Source organism: Centruroides sculpturatus, unplaced genomic scaffold (assembly GCF_000671375.1).
Source record: "Centruroides sculpturatus isolate CEXI.00-Female unplaced genomic scaffold, Cexi_2.0 scaffold745, whole genome shotgun sequence".
Lineage (NCBI taxonomy): Eukaryota > Metazoa > Arthropoda > Arachnida > Scorpiones > Buthidae > Centruroides > Centruroides sculpturatus.
Window position 1 is genome coordinate 384,396 of NW_019384870.1, and position 22,655 is coordinate 407,050.

The 22,655-nt window shown below is 27.7% G+C and overlaps 1 protein-coding gene across 1 annotated transcript in view; it reads right to left on the reverse strand.

Annotated features, from left to right (window-relative positions):
• LOC111630884 (mediator of RNA polymerase II transcription subunit 13-like) overlaps window positions 1-22,231 on the reverse strand; it is a 145,816-nt gene extending 123,585 nt beyond the window's left edge. The window contains exons 1-3 of the mRNA XM_023375043.1: window positions 22,119-22,231; window positions 21,415-21,475; window positions 19,028-19,295 (exon numbers count right to left, since the gene is read on the reverse strand). Coding sequence (XP_023230811.1) covers window positions 19,028-19,295; window positions 21,415-21,475; window positions 22,119-22,231 — 442 coding nt within the window. The remainder of the gene's footprint in view (window positions 1-19,027; window positions 19,296-21,414; window positions 21,476-22,118) is intronic.
• Window positions 22,232-22,655: the final 424 nt, after the last annotated feature.

The window sequence follows — 22,655 nt, forward strand, 5'->3', positions numbered from 1 at the left end:
TACGATTATAATGGACTATTCCAGACTCGAAGGCCGGAACTCGGTTCAACGCCCTGGGCAAAGACCTTCTCTTTGCGGCTAACTTTCATCAATCCTAATATTGTTATTATCTAACGATTTACGAAAGTTAATTTTTAAAACGAGAAACGAAAACAAAAAATTTGACGCCGTCTATTCGTCTCGCAATCAATTATTTGTAATATGAATAATAATAATAATTCCCTTTTTTATCGCGAATAAATCAGACACTAAATAAAACTATTCGGATATCCGAAATTTAATCCATCCTATTTAAAATTAATTAAATGTTTTACTAATTTATCAATAGAAAGAGAACGACCGTCTGTTATTTTCTAATTCACACTTTTAAATAATTGACTATTTAATGGTCCAGGGTTGTCGAGATTACTTTATTTACTCGTCCAAAGACAACAGAGGTTACTCGATGGGGAAACATATTATCAAAAATAATCGGTCCGATTTGAGGAATAATTTTTAATTTCCCGTCCGATAAAGGTAGAAATAAATTTTTGTACCGATCAACAGATCTTATTTAACAATTTAAATTTACTTTCGAAAAGTTTACGTGTGTTATAAGAATGTAAAGCTTAAGAGAAAAAAATTTCTTAATTAAAACAACAAATTCCAAATATCAGACCAAATTCTATGCGATAATTTTCATTTTTCTTCAAGAACAAATTTTTCTAAATTATAAAATTCGAATTTTAATTGAATTCTTGCAAAATTACTTTTATGCAAAAGAAAAGTTTCAAATATAAATAAGTTTTTAATAGTTTCTTTCCTTTTCTGTTTTTAATTTAATTGCTACAGTAAAGATTTACTGTATCATTTTCAAAATATTGAGATCTACAGTGAAGAAAATCAGGTATTTGCTGTTATTATATGTAGGATGATTTAAGTCTCTATACACAAGTAAAGGACTCACTTTATTATGCATTCACTAATAAGTTACAGAATATGATTTATGTGGATGTCATTTAATTGAATGAACATATAAATGCATTCCTTCCACTGGTGTGGCAAAGCTATGCTAATATATCTGATGTTACTTGCACAGGTGCATTTTACATGTATGTACAGTACTGTACTTTCAGGAGTCTATTATGTATGAAGATTTTTGAATCATCCTATTTAATATCTGTTTATGTAATTATGGCACAATATTTAACACCACAAAATTAAATCTTCAACATTTTCATACTCATGTGAAAAGATTATTATAAAATCCAAAATGTTAAAGTGAATATATTTAGTAAGTTCTAATTCTATAGTGTTGTATTGATTAGTCATAAAGATTCATGAGATTAATAAAATTCTTCTCAGAAAACTAAGTATTGAATTTCAAAATGATTTTTAAATTTTAAACCATTTAGTCAAATTATATCAATTTAAAAGATAAGAGTTATAATTTATATGGAAATTTAACTAACTTTTAAATGATGCACATTTAATTTTTATCTTATAAATGATAAATTTGATAGACTACACAATTTTTATTCTGTATGTAAATACTTATTAATATAGAATTGATAACTTATTATAATTCAATAGAATAATAAAAAATGTCAATAAAGCAAATAAAATTATTTTTTATTGTACTAATGAATTGTAATGAATACTCAGAACTGTTCTGAGGATGAAACAAGAACTTTAATCTGAAAAAAATAAAACATCAACTTAATTTGTAGTTAATTCTACTATTAATGTGCTGTACTGTACATGAACAGTAAATATTCAAAGCAGTAATTCAAAGTAATTTTATCATAAATGACTTATTAATTACTAAAAGCTTTTGTTACTTTAAATATTATTTTGTTCTACATATAAATGTTCCATTTATCCTCTGAAATATTTTTAACAACTTATAACAAACATATTAGTAATTTAAATTATATTTTTCAAAAAATATTCATGGTTACATTATTCTTATAACTGCTATCATAAACTGATAGATAAGCAGGACATTCATAATTAAATTCTGCCTTAAGAAGATGTTTAAATGAAAATAGGACTTTATTTTAATAAATATATACAATTGAGAAAAAGCTATCATTTACTTTGTTATCAGTATCAGGTGTCTCTTATCAACATCAGGTAGCAAAAGATCAATGTATGTACTGTACAAGTAGTTGAGTTATCAATCATGTCATCAGATTATGTAAATAAGCACACATCATATAACTCATGAAATTTTTGATTGCTTAACGTATAAAACAGACTGAATTGTGTTTGAAATATTTCATTGATTTCTAAGATAAAATGACACCATCTATATAATACAAAATGTCTTAATAATGTAATTAAATGAATCCTAAAATTTGAACAGACTGAAAATATTTGATGGTGCAATCATTAAGAAATGATATGAAGAATAACTTCAAATACTGGTTTCATTTATCTACTTTTATGACCAGCAATTTCAAACAAATATAGAAGAGATTCTTATTCATATAAATATGTTACTTCTATTAATTTAGAAAGGATTAAGAATTGGTAGCATTATCAGTACGTTCATAAATATCTGAATTTTTAATAGATTATCTACATGTTAAATACCAAAATAACTCATTGCTTTCCATTGTGACAACTTTTACAAAGATTTCTGAATTGAATCGTTATATAAAATTAAATTTGAATTAACTGTTACAAACTTAAATCAAAATGCATTAGCAAATAGCAGATACATTTTATTACAGAAAAATCACCTCTAACTGATTAAGTTATAAAAATAACAGTCAACAATCCTTTCAATCAGCAAATAAACACTTAATGCAACTAAGCAAATGTTTTCAGCTGTTTTAAACAGCCATCCTCAGGCTAAAATACAATTCAAATGTTCCTTAAACAAATGGAAAAGAACTTATCATTTTAAAACACAAGTCAAAACTTAAAAATCAAAACAAAATACAGTAATAATGATTGATTAAAAAAAGTTTCTTAGTTGCATTAAAATGTTTATTTGCTGATTGAAAAGGTTGTGTAACTTATTTTGAAACATTTTGATCACTTTACTAAAAAAAAACTCAAATTGTATCAGCAGACAAAATTATACCAGTTTAACAAGTGAAGATAAAATTAGATTAATGCTACTTTGAAAATATGTTTCTAATTTATTTATTTTTTCATAAATATATCACTAAACAAAACTAGATAAAAATAAATAAATAAAAATTGTTGCCTATTAATCAGAGAAAAATACTAAAAATGTCATTGATTGTTTTGATAGAGAAACCAAACTAAAAGAATATTTATATCAGTAAAGATGCTGCCAAGGGCCATGGGTTGAAGTGATTTACAAACATATACTGTTGGACCTTGATATAAAAGATTTTAAAAACAAACCAAATTTGCTTGTTTTAAAGCATCTGTTGGAATGGAAATACAAAAGCTGAGAATATCAGATTGCAATTGTTAGCATATGAAATATCTAATTATCAGTGTGTAGGTGTTTACTTCTCTGCTTGGCAAAGTACATTTGTTTCTCCCATATGTATTGCTTCTCCTATTAGTTCATTATACTGAAGGTCAGTACCATTGCTAAAATGATAATAGAAATATCTAGTAATCATGCAAGAACTGTAACATTACTTCCATGCACAAGTAAATAGAGAAGTTACACTGTATTTCTAAATTGAAAATGTCTTTAACAGTAACAAATGCAAAAGTACTCATAAAAATAATTTGCTTCATTAATAAACATTAACATTGTTAAGTGGAAAAACATTATTATTAAACACTACCACCAGACCTGAAAAATTGTTTAAACATTAACATTTTCAATCTATTTATAAATCATCCATCAAGATATCTTTGTATTCATACAAGTAAAATAAGTTTGAAATACTTTCAAAACTGTTAATTGGAACTGAAACAAAATAAACACACATACAATAAAACAGATCAAAATCTCATACATAATAAAAATTAATAGAACTAATTAATTATTAATTAATAAATAGTTTAAAATTAACAAATTACTACTGAAAAAATTAAAATGACTAAAATAACATTTAAGTGGAAAATTGGCATTTAAATAGAGAGCATGCACTCACTGCACCAGAACTGAAGTAAAGGATAAGAAACTGAAAAAAATTTGTAGGACAACAATAACACTTTTTTACTAGAGTGACTAGACCGATGAATGACCATTAAGGTGGAGATGTAGTTCAGGATTATTCTGAATGCTGCTATTTTTCCCAAATTAATAAGAGGCAACTTGCATTCAAGACCATGGAGTTGGGCCCAGATTGAAGAACACCTTGTAATACGAAATAGTATCTCTCCAATATCATAAAGTTACGAGAAACTAACAATATTTTATATTTTGTATTCACAAAAAACATTGCAGCACTTATGGTAAAACAGAAAAAATTGATAACGAGAGTGTAGTATTGTGTAGGTACAGAACTAAATCTACCCAAAATTGATACTGGTAATTATATTAATAGAAATATTGAAGAAGTTTGAAATAAATTGACAAACTAATAGTTTCTTGGCTAAAAAAATATAACATTAAATTATAATGAATAAGATTTTTTCGGATGACATTCTATAAACAGTTTTAATTCCTTCGTGAAGAATTCTATCAATCTTTTCATCATTTGATAACATTTTAGAAGTTTCAAATCAGAAAAGTTTAGAAGAAATAATCATAAAAAATGATCAAATCAACTATCTATTGTAATTTGATCTATTGAACCAAATACTCAACCATCAGTAACTAGACTTTATGAGAGCTCTTAGATATCATAGTAGTCATGAGACTTTTTACAATATCGTAGCTTACGATGTGCTTCGTGAATATGAAATTTTTTGCATCTGGCAACTTATGATGAATTTCATTGTAAGTTACAATACAAGGTGCTTGTGAATCTGGGCCTTGGTTATATCCTATTCACACTGTATATTTTAAGCCAGCTTAAATGACTAAGCTAACTTAAGGTATGAAATATGAACGGAACTGACTTAACGTTAATCTGAGCTGGTTGTTGGTAGTTAAACTGGTTTAAATCACTTTCTCAAAGAAGCTTAAGTAACTCCAAGCTTTCGTCAAGGTCCTCCACAAGTTCAAAAATAATGGCAGAAGCAGATGTACAAATGTTCGAACAAACGATACTCTTCTCTGATAGCATGTATATGCTGCTTCAGTACAAGTTTAAATAATAATAATAATATAAATTTCTGTCGAGAATCCATTCTTATCACAGTTCTGTCACTAAAGTGATATAAACATTGAGAGAATCGTGCTGCCAACGACAACACTGATAATAAATGTTAATAACTCCTAACTAACGTCTAATGCATAAAATTATTTAAAAAATAAGTTATTTATATTTTAAATTTCTAAATATAAACTAATTTATTGTGATTTATCAAAAATAAGCAAAAGTTTGATTTTATTTAAAATGTAATATTGAGTACACCGCTTGAGGGCTAAGCAAATAATTCGCTTTAATTACTTAGTGTGAACAAGTAGTTAATCTTGTTTTCGGCAATGCGACTTAAATTAATTCTGCTTAAACCTTAATCCCGCTTGAAATGTACAGTGTGAATAGGGTATTACATCAAGCTCCTGACTTTAACTCATATAATTTTAAATCGGATTTAGATCTTATCTCTAAATAATAATTTAAAATATGCTTTGATTATATTAATTTAACCCAGAATGGTGTTTCATCACTAACAACTGAATCGTGATATTGAAACTGATACTATTTATCTTTTTTCCTTCTAAAGTTTTTCATTATCAGCATTATCATCTTCAACCATACATTTCATGCAAAATGTTTTCCATTTGTAGTTATAGTAAAGTATTCAAAAACACTAGATTTAATATAAGTCTTCTTATCCATTTTGTATGGGTCTTCTGACAATAAAAATTTAGAATTGGCTATCACGGTGTATTTGAATATAAATTTCTAAAAGGAAAATCAACAATTACTGAAATGCAAAGAAACTTCACAAATTAGAGAAATCATCATAAAATAGGATCTTGGATTATAGGAACATTCTATAATGAAAGATCTTATTTTATGATGATTTCTCTAAATTGTGAAGTTTCTTTGCATTTCACTAATTGTTGATTTAGGAGATTAATACTCTTATTAGGAGCCTAATATAAAGTACATAATAAAAAAGCAGGAGGAGGAGTCAGAGTTGATCCATTTTTTCTGACTCAGACTCCACAGCTCTGCTTGCACATATGCTTAAAGTATTTTGTTTTATGGAAAGATGATGCAATCTAATAATATGTCTGAAAATTAAGTATGCTCTTATGAAGGCAGAAAAGCCCAGTAAATGAGCACCACCTGATTAACCACAGGTAGGAAGCCATATGCAATCATTTACTAGTATGAAATGTCTAAGCATTACTCTTGTTCATTCAGTGGCATGATTTTTGCCACGATTTGATACATTAACTTAGAATTCCAGTAAATGACTGTAGTAGTAATAGTAGTCATCACTCACTCTGTTTCTGAGAATCTCAGTATTCTTTCAAAGAATTTCTTCTTATGCTGCAATGACAGAATGTGTTGAAATATTTAATCAAAAATTAAAAGACACTGAACATGAACATAAACACAAAAGATTCAGAATCATCTCATTTTTGAAACTTTGCATTGCCTAAGTCTTTGAATCTTTATCCCATTTAAATGTTATTTTAGCATTTTATTCGGTTGTTCGGAACGTAAGTTTGTTTTTTTCTGTGGAAAAGAAAACAATATTTTTATCATAAATAAATATTTTATTGAATTATATATTGACCAGCTTGGTCAAATACCTGTTGTCGTTGTTTCTGGTGGTAGCATATTTCACATTCATAAAATTTTTGTTCATTGCTTACAAAAAACTGATCCAAGTGATTTTTGATATTGTCATTTCAATTAAATGTCGTACAGTTTAAAAAAATTTGTATAGACCAGAACAAGTAATAATCTGAGTGTGCTCGATCTGGCGAATATGGTTGGTGTGATAGCACATCCTATCTAAGTTATAACAGTTTCTGACGAGTTACCAAACTTGTGTGAAATTTGACATTATCATGGTAAAACACTACACCTGTTTTGTTGATCAATTCTGGCTGCCTTTTCTGTTTGATGATATTACTCAATTTGTTTACTCGATGGCAGTACACTTTCGAATCAATTGTTAAATTGTCTGGTAAAGCTAAAAAAAAAATTCCTTAAAATCCCACCAGAGAGATCATCTCTCTTTAAGAACACATGGAACCCATATATCAAGCTTTGAAATGAAACCAATTTGTTTCAAGTAATCATAAACAGTTCAATTTGACAAATTTAATCTCTTAGTGATTTCACGTGTTGTTATTCGTCAGTTTGCGTCAATCAGTACCTTTATTTTGTTTTCATTGGCTTCAACTGGCCATCCAGAACGTGGTGCATCTTCAATATTGAAATTGCCAGAACAAAATTTTGTAAACCAGTTTGGCACTTCATTCTGTCAATACATCTTCTCCATACACGTCACACAATTTTTTTCTCACTTGAACAGCATTCTTACCTTTTCGATAATAAAAGAGCAAAATATGCCAAAAATGCTGCTTTCGATCTTCCATATTTGATGGGACACAAAAAATAAACAATTGCACAAAATCAAGCAAAATTTTTTTACAAATAAGCCTTAAATGCTAGCTGTCAAAATATATAATGATAATAAGGTTTAGAATGAAAATGGCGGGAAAAATACGACTAATCCGTCTAGTGGTAAAAAAAAACCAGCTTACTTTCCGAACAACCTAATAATTTTCAAGTAATGATAAATAATTAATTTTTATTATGTGTATCAAAACAAAGTAAAATATCTACTTTGTTTTGTTTTGTTTCATTTCCATTTGACAGTTTTGGATGTTTATTTCAAACTTATTTTTGTTTGTTTGAATACCAAACTATCCTGAAGATATTCTATAAAAATAGATAAAAATTGCTTGAACGTTAATGTTTTTAATTATTTTGGTAAATGTAGGCAATTGGTTCTTAATACATTAAATGTATTATATAAAATAATCTAACTTGCAAAACGTCCTACCTAGGTATTCACCCAGCAGAATGGTACAAGTTCAGAAAAATGAATGTTTTCTGTCTTCTAAGACCTATTTCAGGTCACAAATTTCAAAATAAATAGAACATCTAACATTTTGGTGTTCAAATGTGTCAGACACAAAAGAGCTTACATGAAAATTTGAATTTAAAAGCCTCTAAAATCAACCAATAGGATGTGTCCAAGTGTAGAAATTATAAAACTGTTTTCATAATGACATATCAAAGAGGGCCTGCCATGCTTGTAAAATGTGCCTCTCTTCTTTAAAATTTATATATTTTCCTTGTCTTTCTGCTTTAAAAATCACTAGTGCTTCTAGTACTTTGAGTCAGTCTGTGTTTGTCATTGTTCTAATTAACATAGCCCATTGTAAATCAGGTTTAATTTCATCCCTTCCTGCATATATTGAGTGGGCAGTGGTTTGTCTGTCATTATCTGTATCGGCTCTGATTAAGTACTTTTTAGGGACCTCACAGTCAAACCTATGTAGATTAATTCTCACTGGAATCTTTCATCTCTCAGAAGTATCTTATATATGCCTGATGCTCTGTTGTAGTTGATCGGGTCTTTTTCATTTCTGAGCAATTTAAATACGTGGGGACTATATCTATATGTTAATCTTGTGTCTGCATACAATGCTATTTCCTTATATATATAGCAAAATATGACCTACTTGAACTTATAACTGGTGTGTACATAGTTTAATCTTCCAAAACGAACCTGAAGAAGAACCCAGAAAGGGTTAAGAAAACATTTGTTTTGGAAGATTAAACTCTGTATGCACCAGGCTGTTTATTCCTTATATATATATATATTTATATATATTATGCATGAGATGATCATAAGCCACATTATGGCAAAATTTACTTTCTCACATTGTTGGGTTATCTACAAGAACACCTTTGGGTATGCTTCTGTGTCTGACATATTTGAACACCAAAATGTTAGGCATTCCATCTATTTGAAATTTGTGACCTAAAGTCATTTTTGGTCTTCTCTAAAACCTTTTGTTTTTCTGAACTTGCACCATTTTGTTGGGTGAATACCAAGATAGGGAGTTTCTGGAGTATAGTATAACCCAGTTTCTGGAGTATTTTTACTTTTATAATCTAAGTGAAACCAGTCTGTCAGTAGAAGCTAGTAAATCCTATAAAGTTCTTATTGAAACTGTATTTCTTTTCTTTTTTTATTGCTTTCACTTTATAAATTTTATTTCTACTTTTATAAATTTCTTAGTCATGTACTTTATCAAATAAAAGAATTACTTGATACAATATTTGACTTGTTTTTAGGTAACTTATTTATTTTCTGATAAAAATTTCATATATCCTTTATTTCAGTGTATTTATAAGAATGAAATGATTTCTGTTTCTTTAAATAAATTTATTTCTTTATTAAAGCATTTTATTTTATTTTTGATATCATTCTTTTATTTTACATCTTTTCAATTTAGAAATGAATTGCTTTATTGGAATAGCTTTTAATAAATCACACATTCCCAGGTACTTTTGATGGCTAAAGCTCAAATTTTCAGTAGTTAATGTGAATATATTTCTTTCTCAGAACTGTTTTTATTTGTGTGCGTGCCCCTGAAGATTTACTACTTTATTGATCCAAAATTTCTTAAAATTCAAAATCATATTAACAGTTACTCCAATAGTTTTCCCCCATAAATTACTTAATTTCTTTCTATTAATTTTTAATTACAGTTGGTTGAGCCTGTCTATCTCAAATCTCATGAAAAGGAGATTTCATTCCATATAAACAGTTTCAAGTTATAGATATTCCATATAATACAGTTTCAAGATAATTATACACATTAAACAGTAATAGGTTTGATTGGAGGTAGGGTATTTTATTAATACAATAGCAAGTGCACTATACAAATACCTACTTGCGATAGGTGTAAATAAAACATTTTTGACATACCTTAACAGAAACAATTTGTCTATAGTTTCTGATGCCTGACTTTCTAACAACCAATAACATGCAAGCCAAACTTGTAGCCAATCAGAGAAAAGCAGTGATAATTGCAACTATGTACAGTAAAACTTGTGTAAACTGGAATCACACAGTACTGAACATAGTACAGTACTCAAAATGGAAACCTGAAAAATATTCAGGTTTCCATTTTGAACAGGTTTTACTGACTATTGCAAGAGATGTTTCTCAACTACAATTTGTGTTATCAAAATATAGCTGCTGAACTTTAAATTTGTAATTGACACTTCAATCCATAATTTGAGATATAGAGGTTTTGAGGGAAAATTATTTGAGGTAAATGTGGAAAATATATTGAATTTGGAAAAAAAAATAAATTGAAGGTTAAAAATGCATGGGAAAAAATAATTTTGAGACTAAACATGTTTGAGATACAGGTTCAAATATAAAACAAGAAATCAAAATACATAAATTTTATCATCAAAAACTGTACCCAGAAAATTAAAAAAAAAAAATACTTTTTCTCAGTTTACATATTTATTATAATAATTTTTTCATGTTCCTGCTTTACATCTTCAAGAACAATCAACATAAGAAACCAAAGCACAGTCTAACAATTAAAACAAAAAATAAAAAAAATCATCACAAATTGGTTAAAATTGTACCTCAAGAATATCATACTACACATAGCATCATTTCTCAAACTTTTTGCTCACATTATCCAATAAATTTATTTGTAATGGTTCTGTGACCCAAATGTTTATAATATAAAATTTTTTAAAAATCTGGTAAACTGGAGTCCAGTTTACTCCAGTATGATATTATTAAAAAATATGAAATTGATAGAACTAGTAATGATATATGCCTCGAATTACACCCATCAGACATGCACAGCTACAAAATAAGTTCTGATTATAATCCCGAAACAAACAGATACTTTCAGTGGATAGTGTACACGGATGGCTCTAAGCAAGAGTGCAGAGTGGGAGCTGGTGTGTGCATTCTAAATAACAATAAGACAATATATCAGGACAGATTAAAACTTGCTAAACATTGTAGCATTACGTAAGCTGAACTATTGGCCACATACAAAGCAAACACCCAAATAAAAGCTAACTTAAATAAATACAAAGATAATATAAAATTCCTTATTGACAACAAGATGGTTCTTCATGTCTTGGCAAAAACTGAAAACATCATGCTACTGAGCAAAGAAGTTATTAAAGTAGCACAATATCTCAGTACTACCAAAACATTCAATTCAGTTGGATACCAGCTCATGGAGGAAATGAACTGGCTGATTTTTTGGCCAAAACGGCTAGTACTCTCAAGACACAGGATACATATATAAGGTTTATCAAAATCAACTCTGAAAAATTCCTTATACGAATGGGCACTAATTGAATGGCAGGAAGATTGGAATAATTCCACAATGGGGAGACTTTGCCACCAGTTTATTTCCTCTATTACTAAATGCTTCAAGGCTAATTACTATGAACCTAGATCCAAAACCACCCAATGTTTAACAGGCACAGTAATCTTATGGCCTACCTCTAATGCTTTAAGAAGAAAAACACTAATAAATGTCAGTGTGACAATAATAGTGAAGGAGATGCCATACATTTTATATTCCACTGTGAATGATATGAAANGTGGAGAATTGACGGGCGCCTCACAGTCTGCTTTTTCTGTTTTTATCGACGTATTACTAAACCATTCTTTACTGTCCTGTATCTCTGAATGTTTTGGTGCTTCAGCCATTGCAGAGTGTGTTTAAGTTTCAACTAATGAACTTTATCGAGGTGATAGCGTCAAAAAGACGAATTTTAATTGGGGGTTACTATTGAAGGTTTCAATAACGTCAACTTTAACGTACTGTATTCCGTTTTAGCAATAATAAATAAAACTGCAAAGAGAGAAATCAGCACTTGCAACACAAAAAACAGACTATCACTTTACCTTCTCGAGTTCTTTACAGAAGAAGTAATAGAAAAAAACCAAGAATGGATCAAATGTTTCGTTTCTTTACTCAGCTATTGGAGCAACTTTAACAATTACAACAAACTTCGATTAACATTGAACATGTAGCGTCAAGACTTTCACTTCTCACTAGCAGAGGAAGGAATTTTACCTGTTTTTACAAAACGCAAAGTTTTATCTTTGTAAAGTCATATTTATATTTTTTATATTTATTAAATGTGAATACGCCAGCCATGTACTTGTATTAGTTTTTTATTTTAAATAATAATAAGTGAAATTGAAGTAAGTTATTGAAATTTAACTATTACAAAAGTAAGACTGATGATTGTAAATAAAACAGACTGTTTCAAAATTATTCAGGAGTCTATTTTGCTTTAAAAAAAAATTGTAGTATTTTTCAAACTTAATGAATCCTTTTTTAAAATGTACTTTTCAGATTGTAAGATTTTTGTCAATATCATTTTATATAAACATAAAAATAATTCTTTAATAATTATTTATTGATTCATTTCTGCCAAAATTAATCTGTTATTTATTTTTTACAATTTATTGTTACCTAAAAGTTTGAATAAACAAGAAAATATTTTCAAAACCATTGCAACTGAAATGGATTTATGACTACAATTTGACATAAAATATCTATTTTGATGTTATTCAAAACAGAAAAGAGAAATCAATTTTGTATATACACATTCTATAATCTTATTATTAAATGACAATAATAATTATAAGAAAAAAGTTGTTAAAAATTTTCTGTACTTCATAGATCCATCTATTGTTCCTAATTCTTAGAGAATATTTCAGCAAATACTGTACAAGTAATACAAGTATTTCTGCAAAAGTTAGTACAGTGGTACCTCAGGATACAAAATTAATCCATTCTGACACTGAGATCGTATCATGAAAATGTTGTAAGGTGAATCGTTTTTCCCCATACGATTACATGCAAAACCAAATAATTCGTTCCAACATGAAAAACACACTCAAATTAAAGCTAAGTAATACATTTAAAAAAAATAACTATAGTAAGGAAAACACTGAAAAATGCATTTTGTAGTTGTAAATGCATAAATAATTGTAATAGAATAAGAACTGATTTTAAAAAAAATGTAGTTTTATTTGCACTTTACCTTTGAGGATAGACAACGGTGGAGGTGTAAATTGGTGGCGGAAGAGAGGGAGAAGGGAAATGATACTAAAACTTAACTTACATAACATAATGTAACAACAACTTAAAAATAACTTAGAAAAGATTTAAAAATTAGTGTTGTTTTATATATATTTTTAAAATTTTTATTCACTGCTTTTTGCTTTTTTTCCTTCACTTCCACCAGCACTTTCACTGGATAGAGGTCGCTTGGTAAAATATCTATCCAAAGAGGTTTGGCTTTGCCTACTTTTTAAAATGTTTCTAAAATGACTTAGGCAAATATCATTACTCTGAGCAGCAATATGGCCAGTGTGAACCTTTTCAGGATGTTTCTTTTCAATAAAATCTAGTTCTATTTATGAAGTGTTCTATTTAGCCTGAGGATGATCCAATGAATGGATCGAAAACGTTTGTTTTAATTAAAAATAATCTCTCAGTGAAAAATAAGGTGTTGGATTACATATTTAATTGTTTTCTGCTGGGTATAGTTGTGGTTTAAAATCAGTCACTTTCTGATAATACCTCAAGATTTCCTTTATCGAGTGAGATCCTTCCACGACGAAGCAAACACGCGGACTGAGACCAACAAACAGAAGTGAATAAAAAATGGCACTGCGAACTAATGTAACGTCGTATGGTGAGTTTATGTTCATATTGTGGAGCAAAAATATGCTTGAATTTCATGTCGTATCCTGAAAATTTTGTATGCTGGGGCGTTCGTATCCTGAGGTACCACTGTATCATTTTGCAACCCATAGTTTGAGAAATGATGTACTAGTATACATATCCATTTATATTGGAAAATAACAAATCCATTTGACACACCATCAGAGATGGTGTGTCAAATGGATTTGTTATTTTCCAATCAGTATTCTTGAGATGCAGTTGGTTAAAACTACGCCTCAAGAATACTGATTGAAAATAAAAGATAATTACACATTAGTTAAAAATGTGTAATTATTTATTTATTTATTTTTGTTTTGACTGTGCCTTTTACATCGACTGTTTTTTTAATCAGAGAATTGTTTGAAACTTGGCACTACAATTTTTTTATGTTGACTGTCCCTTAATTTAATTAATTAAGATAGGTTGTAAGAATTCAAAAGTGATAGGATAATAGAGATAATCTTTGAAAAAGTAGTTTTTGGAAAATGAATAACTTGACATGGAAGTTTTTGTATATGTTTAATTAAAACACTATCTATGTAATAAAGCAACATGAAACTGCAAACCCTAACTATTAACTCACTCCATTGACATGAAATGTTTAAATAGAAGTGAACTTCTTACGGGGTACATTCAAAAATAGATATATCCAGTATATCAAAAGAAAAATCTCAAAAAAGTCAAATATTTTAGGTTCTGTAAGATGTCAAACTTGACCTTTGGCACTTTATAAAATGTTGCAATGTCCATTCAACAATTAATTTAAGAGTAATTGCCAATTTTAACTTTATTAAACAATTTGCTTTTCATTATTTGAAATAATAGCATTTTCATTTTGTATTACTATCAAGCATTCTTTAGGATTTTCATCAATTATTAGTATTAGATTTTTAAAATATTATTTATAGTTATTTAATTAATATTGCTTAAATTATTATGAATTGCAACACAAATGAAAATATTGTGAAGTGATGCAGACCTTTGGGGTTGGACTATTAAAGGTACTTTATAAATTCAAAATATGATGTATTCAAAGTAATTTTTACTACAATGTTTTACAACTATTCATCAACATTTATTTTCAGTTTTATATTCACACATTTTTCTTTCATTATAAAAAAAGTGGCTCAATATAGTTCAATTAGCATTATTTATATAGTAATGTCAACAAACACCACTATAAAAATAATAAGTTAAGAATCTCAGTTTGATGGTATCAATTTATTGAGAATAAACACTTTTGATGAAAAACATAACATTGACATTTTCAACATACACAAAATATCTTTATCAAAGTAGTGCCAAATAATGTATAAAGAGAATGCAATATAATATAAAACAATTTGATATCAATGTATTTTTCATAAAAACAAGAATTATTGCTTAAATTAACAAAAAATTCCAAATTATCTTAATTTGGAATTAGTAAATTTATAATTTTAACTTTAAATATCACACAAAATGAAACAATATATTAAAAGTGTTTATTCTTAGTAACTTAAATCCATCAAATCAAGTTTCTTAACCGATTATCCTCATTTATGCTAATATTGTATAAAAGATCAAAGACATTACTAAAAACTAAACACAGTTCATAAAAAGTAATTTTTAAAAATTTTTAAATCATAAAATTGGGAAAGTATTTTATTTCAGATTCTAACTGGCACAATTTTTTTACTTTAGCTCTACTGTTTCAAATAAAGATTTCTAAGATATCTGTCAAAGAGCTGTCATTTAATATGAAACCAACAAATTGGTTATTTTGATTTTGATCTTTCTTAATCTTAACATACAACAATAATGTATTATCTTCCTGTTTAGACTATCTTGCAGGATGTTCTATAATATCCTTTAATATTTATAGATTATTTTGTTTAAAAAATTAAATAAATCATTGACAATGTCCTAGCTTAGACTATTATCTCCAATGAAAATCTTTATTAACAGAAACAATTAAATTTTAATTCTTCTAAACATTTGAATATTTTTAACGGCAAATATTTTATCCATTAATATCTTACTTATTTTATGAATAATAATGAATTAGTGGTAGCAGTACTAGTATTAATAAATAATTTTTAGACAATGCTATATATTATATCTCTGAATTCTTAATTTAAATGAACTAACTAAATTAATAATAAAAGTTCTACTTTGTCACTAAACCAATAAGACCATTTACTTTGGAAAATAAACACGTTCATCCATTTTTAAAAGAATATCTTCAGGTTCTAAATTTGAATCGCATGTTTTAAATAGGTCTTAATCTTTACATTGCCATTGCTAATTGGAGGATATACTGTATATTTCTGCAGATAAAACAATAGTTGAATCATAAAAAAGGCCCCCAAAATCCAGGGTCATCTTATAGGACAGATACAAAAAAATTAGATTAAAATTTATATAAATTAAAACCATTATAAAAAACAAACAAACCACAATTATTTACTAGTAGATTTATACCATAATTATTTACTAGAGAGTAGGGTATGCCCACAAAATAGAATTGCCCATACAACGTTTTTGTGAATAGTCAAGGTCATTAACCAAATGACCTAATCAGTATAAACGTTTGCAACAATTGCAAGGCAGTGCTTCCAGATGCAAGAAAAATAAAATTTGTTCATTCAAAAAATTACAAATAGGACATAATTCCATACATGCTATACAGTATTATTATCCAGATGATGATTGCTAATCTAAACTAAATTCATAGGCTATTGATAGTTTGGGGTCATCTTATAGGACAGATATGCACTAAAACTATAAAACTTTGATGAAATTTTATACGTCATCTTATTTGTGGAAATGTATGGTACATATTTTGCTGGTTTAGAGACAGAGTAAAACTTTCATTATTAACATTAACCAATAATTGGGTGTTGTTTTTATGAACTAAATGAAATAATCTCCTTAAATTTCATTTTTAAAAATTCATTTCAAATTTCAAAATGCAAATTTCTTGATATTTTGACACAAATGCATTTTATTTTTCTGAAATTGACAGAAATCTATAAATCAAGATATAATTACAAGATATATTTCCATTATACCTAAATATATGATTCTAGGTTCACTTGCATTTTTATGCATCAACTGAAATAAAAAAGCATAAAAACACCAAAATTGCTTATTTTTTAAATAATCATCTACTATATAAATATAATTGTATCAGTGATAAAGAAATACATTTGCATGGCAGAAGTCTTCAGAGCAGCTATGCAGCCAATAGCAGGAAAAAGTTTTAACCTTACCTAAACAAATGTTTCTTCAACTGCTAAGACACAACTGGAGTAATGATAATCAGATAATCATATAGATAATACTTCTGGGAAATAAGAGAGATGTTTTAAAACTTTCTATCATTGTTATCAGAACTGAGATGACAAGACTGACTATGTAAGAACAACGTTATAAAATGAGACCACCTCTCATGATAAGATTTGAATTGTTTGTATATAGCTTCTTTTATAGTATTACAAAAACTTTAATTTAATAAAGAACATTAATTTCTTTACTTACCAGAAAAAAATTTATTTAAATAAGACCATTCCAGTCTCAAAAAAACAGTCACCATAATTTTTCCAACAGATAATTCAACTTTGAATGTTTTTCATTTGAAAGAACCTTCAGTTTATGTTAAATCTCCCTGACTCTGAATAAGCCAGGTTCTGCTGCAATTGCATAGGGGGGAAAGTAATCCCCTTTCCTACAAACTCTCTCTAAATGATCTGTGCCCTGATCATATCTAATAATTGGTGTTTTGATGCCTAACATGCTAATTATAAACCTTTAAGTGATTAAGGATAATTGTTTCAATAATATTAAAAACAATCTTCAGCAGACAAATATTTTACATTAATACAATTATCCAAGATGAACTGCTCAATATAACAAATATTCTGTTTCATTACCATGATCAGCTTCATATGTGCATTAATCAATCATTTACATAATCATTTGACCATTGATTTATGACTATTTTTGAATTCCTCACCCAATCATATACAGAACTCAATGAAAGACATTCTCTTCCTCAAACTATTTTGACAATTCTCTAACTTTTAGCTAGTTTAACCCTTAAGTTATTATAACACATATTATTATAATGACTAATAAAAAGTATAAAAAGGACATCTTGCAGCAAGGTGAACAACTGAATTGGCTAAAGCAGTATTACATAATGCCTTCAATCCTGATTGGGCAAAGTTTGATTGTTTCATCCTTGTTCAAATCCTGCTTTAGTTTACATTTGGGAAACAATGCCTATAATTACTTCTAGCCAATGTAACCAATCCAATCTAACTACTGGAACATTGGGTTTTGCTAGTTAAAATGTTGAAGTAATGAGTTCTTCTCCTCTCACTCTACTACTCCTCCTCCTCTTTTTTTTTTCTCTTTGACTGGCTTTAAAATGTTCAATTGTTTTAAATTTGTAATCTGAATTCTGTTCCAATCACCTGATGAGGATAAACTGTTTTATTAAAAGTGCTTGTGTTTCATTAAACGTTATGTCTTTTATATTAGTATTTAATAAATAACATCAGAAGACAAATGATTTTACATTTTAATAGTAGCTTAATCCTTTCATTCACTAAAAAAATTTATAACACAGCACAGTTCAAGCACAAATTTGATTTTTTTGGTATGTATTCATTTTATCCACCATACATTAATATAAATTCCATTAAGTTTTAGTAATGTTGCTAGCCTTTGCTCACAAAGGCTAGCAACATTACTAAACATACGTTATCTAGCATAACATAATATCATAACATTAACATCTAACACAACTGGTTCTTACAAATAAAAGTGCAGGTGAGCCTTGAATAATTAGATTCAGTAATGTAAGAAAATAGTAGTGTGTCAGACAAACTCTTTTAACTTAGACATAAAATATAATTATAAAGGTTGCAAGAACATTATATATATATAAATAACAATTGGATAAGATTTAAACATTAGGCAATAAATTATATCACATGCTTTTATTATTATTAAACTGTAAATTTTTATTGAACATCTTTATTTTTCTACTTTAAACTTTAAATAAAATAAGGAAATGATCTTAATGTTTCACTAAATTATATAAATTTTTAAAAATTTTCTAATAGTTCAAAATTTAAAAAGAAATTTGTTATAATATTTATAATTAACAAAAAATCATAAGCATTTATTTCAAAACATAGTCAACAAAAAATAGAAAATTACCTGTTAACTCAGGACTTATTAAGCCAGTTAATTCTGGTTCTTCTCTATACCAAAAAATCCACAATTCTTTATTAAAACTTAATTGATTTGTCTCATGTAAACTACTGTGTTGTTGTTCATGGCCACGAGAAATCACACGTCTCCATACACACAATATATTTGCTGCTAGGCACTTACTAAATGAAGACAATACAGGATCATCCAGAGGATCAACACAAAATACATTGCTAGCCCAAAGACGACGCCACCTAATTCCAGACAAATCAGTCTGTAAAATTAATAAAACAAAAATTAATCAAAATTATAATTTAATAATAAAAATTTATAAGATAATATGAATAATTGAAAAAATTAAATTTATGTTTTACAGGTCTATTTATATTGAAAACTTTTCTTTCTATAATTGAATGGCAAGTCTTCAAATAGTGCTGATTGGTGAGACTGTGGTTATAACACTTAAGTTCAATGTAGTATTAAATGTAATAAATTGCATTTTTTTGTTTTATTTTGTTTCTTTTCTATATTACATATGTTATCATTACAAATTGGATAATAGTTTAAATATGCTACTTTACACATCTATTGAATGCTTTTTGGTATATCTAGGTGATGAAATTTCTATGGTCACTACTGTAGATACAACACACTAAAATGTTTTCTACTAGGGTACTCCCATAAATAAATATCCTTATGAATCAAAACTGTTAAAAATTGCTGAGAATTATCAACGTCATTAAAATAACAGTTGCTAGCTCTTTAAAAAAAAAGAAACAATCTGATGATGCTTCACTTAAAAAAAAAGAAACAATCTGATGATGCTTCACTTAAAAAAAAACATACTTTAAGCAAAAAATACAAATTATTTACACAAAAATATAATATAGTGCTATAATTACAATTTCTAAACATAAAAAAAATAATAAAATGTTTAAATTTTCTTGTCTATTTTAAAATAAGTTTGTATTCTTAAAAATTAAAAGTCTGAAAATGCTTTTGGCACTAAATGTTTTTGTAATAATAAGCTATCTAAATTTTTACTTCTCAGTTTAATATGATATATAATATTCATGTTTGTTATACATATAGAACTAATTTATGAAATGCAATGTGCAAATTTGTCTTACTATTTCTAAACTCCAGTTTTACTTTGAATATATTTTTTATCATTGTAGTATTTTAAACTACAGAACAAAACAAAAGTATAAAATTTTTGAAGATTATAAGCATGTACTTTCACTAATTTCATGTATTTTAGAATTGTAAAACATTCCTGTTTATTTTTCCCATTACATTTAAAGTCGTATTTTACAATTATAAACAAAAAATAGTTGACATTTTTCAAATCTAGTAATTTGAAAAAAGTGAGAGAAGAACTACAATTCATATCTATTTAATGTAAAAAGAAAGAAAGAAAGAAATAAAACAAAAAGAATTGTAAAATAACAATTAGAACTTTTGGAAAATCAACCAATGTTCTTTTAGTCAAAATAACAGATTGTTTTGAATAAATAGTTTGATTATCAATATATGCTTTCAGTTTTGCTGTCACATAAAACTTTCTATACTAAGAGTTAACCTTTTTAAGTTGCTAAATCTAACTTGCACAAGTATTGAGAGAACTTTTTCAAGTAATTAAAAATCCAAACATATGTACACTTTAGAAACTGATAAATTCTTTATAAAACAAAAAAATAAATATATAACACCTTTTTATACATTTTTAAGGTGAGTACTTGATTGTGTACTGGAAAAAGTTGTTGGCATGTGTTGATTGCTCATCTCTGTTTTATACTATCTGTTAAAAAATGTCCAATAATGTTATACAGTAGAGCATCATTTATCCAAATCAATTGGGGACTGAGGTTGTTTGGATAACTTATTTTTCAGATAACCGATTATCTACAAACAAATACATTAACCTCTCCCGTGTTGAAATTTTTCTCCATTGCATGTCGCTTCGCGTTGAATTTTCGTCGATGTTAAGCCTAATGTAAACTTTTTAAAATAATAATCGTGGCTATTGTATCGTTAAAAATTATTTCTTTATTTTTTACAAACAAAATAAATATATTGAAAAATAAAAAAACAAAAAAATTTATACTTTAGAAGTTATCTAGTATCAAAAACGTTCGATTCAGCATGACACACAGTCCACAGAAAAACATAACACAAAAGAGACAGTGCTGCCAGCTAAAACACATACACAAACATAAAAAATTTTGGAGTAACCCAAGATATAGCCAAAGATTGCAGCGCCACAGCACTAGCAAAAATTTAAATTTGCCGACTGGAATTCTTTCGGAGAACCGACTTTTGGATAAACGACGCTCTACTATACTATAAAATTAAAATATTTAAAGTGTTTTTAATATTAACCTAAAAATTACCATACTTTCTTCTCCAGCAATTATTTTTATTTTTAAATTTGACTTGTGAAAAATACAAATCCTAATACCATAAGAATCATCATTTTTTAAAAAATAATCATTTTAAATAGAATTTTAACATGCATTTGAGTTTTAAGATCATAACAAACAATAAAACAAAAAATCTGTAAGCTGAAACTATTCATAATAAAGAAAATTCACACCTTTCTCACACTTTCCAGCAGTAACTGCTAATAACTTATGAATACTTAATCTGCTTATGGACTTTGTATAAAGATTTCCAAGCATTGGGTAATAAATATATAATTGCTTGTTAATAAATATATAATTCATTACATTTATTTATCACTCTCTCTCAGACATTCCTCACTTATAATGTTTGGATGCTCCATACATAAGAATTTGAGACATTTCCTACAATTACATTGTGTCTTCCATTCTTCATTGACACATATGATGCATCTTCCTTCTTTATTATATCTAGGTTTTTCTTATAAGAAACTGAACTATTGGTTTAGCTGCTGTTTCAGATCTCTCAGCTTGCATTATTCAATTAATAAAAAAAGAAATCTTCTCTTAATATATTGGCATTTGTGTTTCTGGAAAAATATTATTAATGCATTAATTGCAGCTACATCTAACAAGCTGTAGAACACAACATAGGCCATCTGTGGGTGCTTCTAGTGTAATTGTAAGATGCACACTTTTCATCTTTCATCAGATTATAGAAAATATTTATCTTAGGCTTTTGAGCTGTACCAGTTTCATCATTCTCCTGTTCTTCAAAATCTGATATTTCCAATAACTTTTTATCCATTCTCTCCAGATCACGCCCAAGCATAAGATTAAGTGAAAAATGTCATTTTGAAAAAATACTTTAATAAATTCTGCTAAAAATGTTATAATTGCAACATCACAACAACAAAGCTGACTGACAAAATTCTTCTTCTGTTCTGACAGCAATGACCACGTTTATCATCAATGCTAATCTCCTAATAGATATGAAGGGGAAAAGTGTAGTCAACAAACATATACTTGGTCTTTGAGGTATTCTTCAGTTTGTCACTCAGTTTCAACTGGAACCCATCAGTCAGAAATTTTTTTAATCCTAGATTTAAAACCAAACCATTCACCAAGGGATTAGACAACTTCTAATTCTATCTTGAACATCCTGTTAATGTATATGGACTATTCTAATCAGAACTCTAAAGGCTGCTAGTTTTTAACTCAGCTTTAGCTTT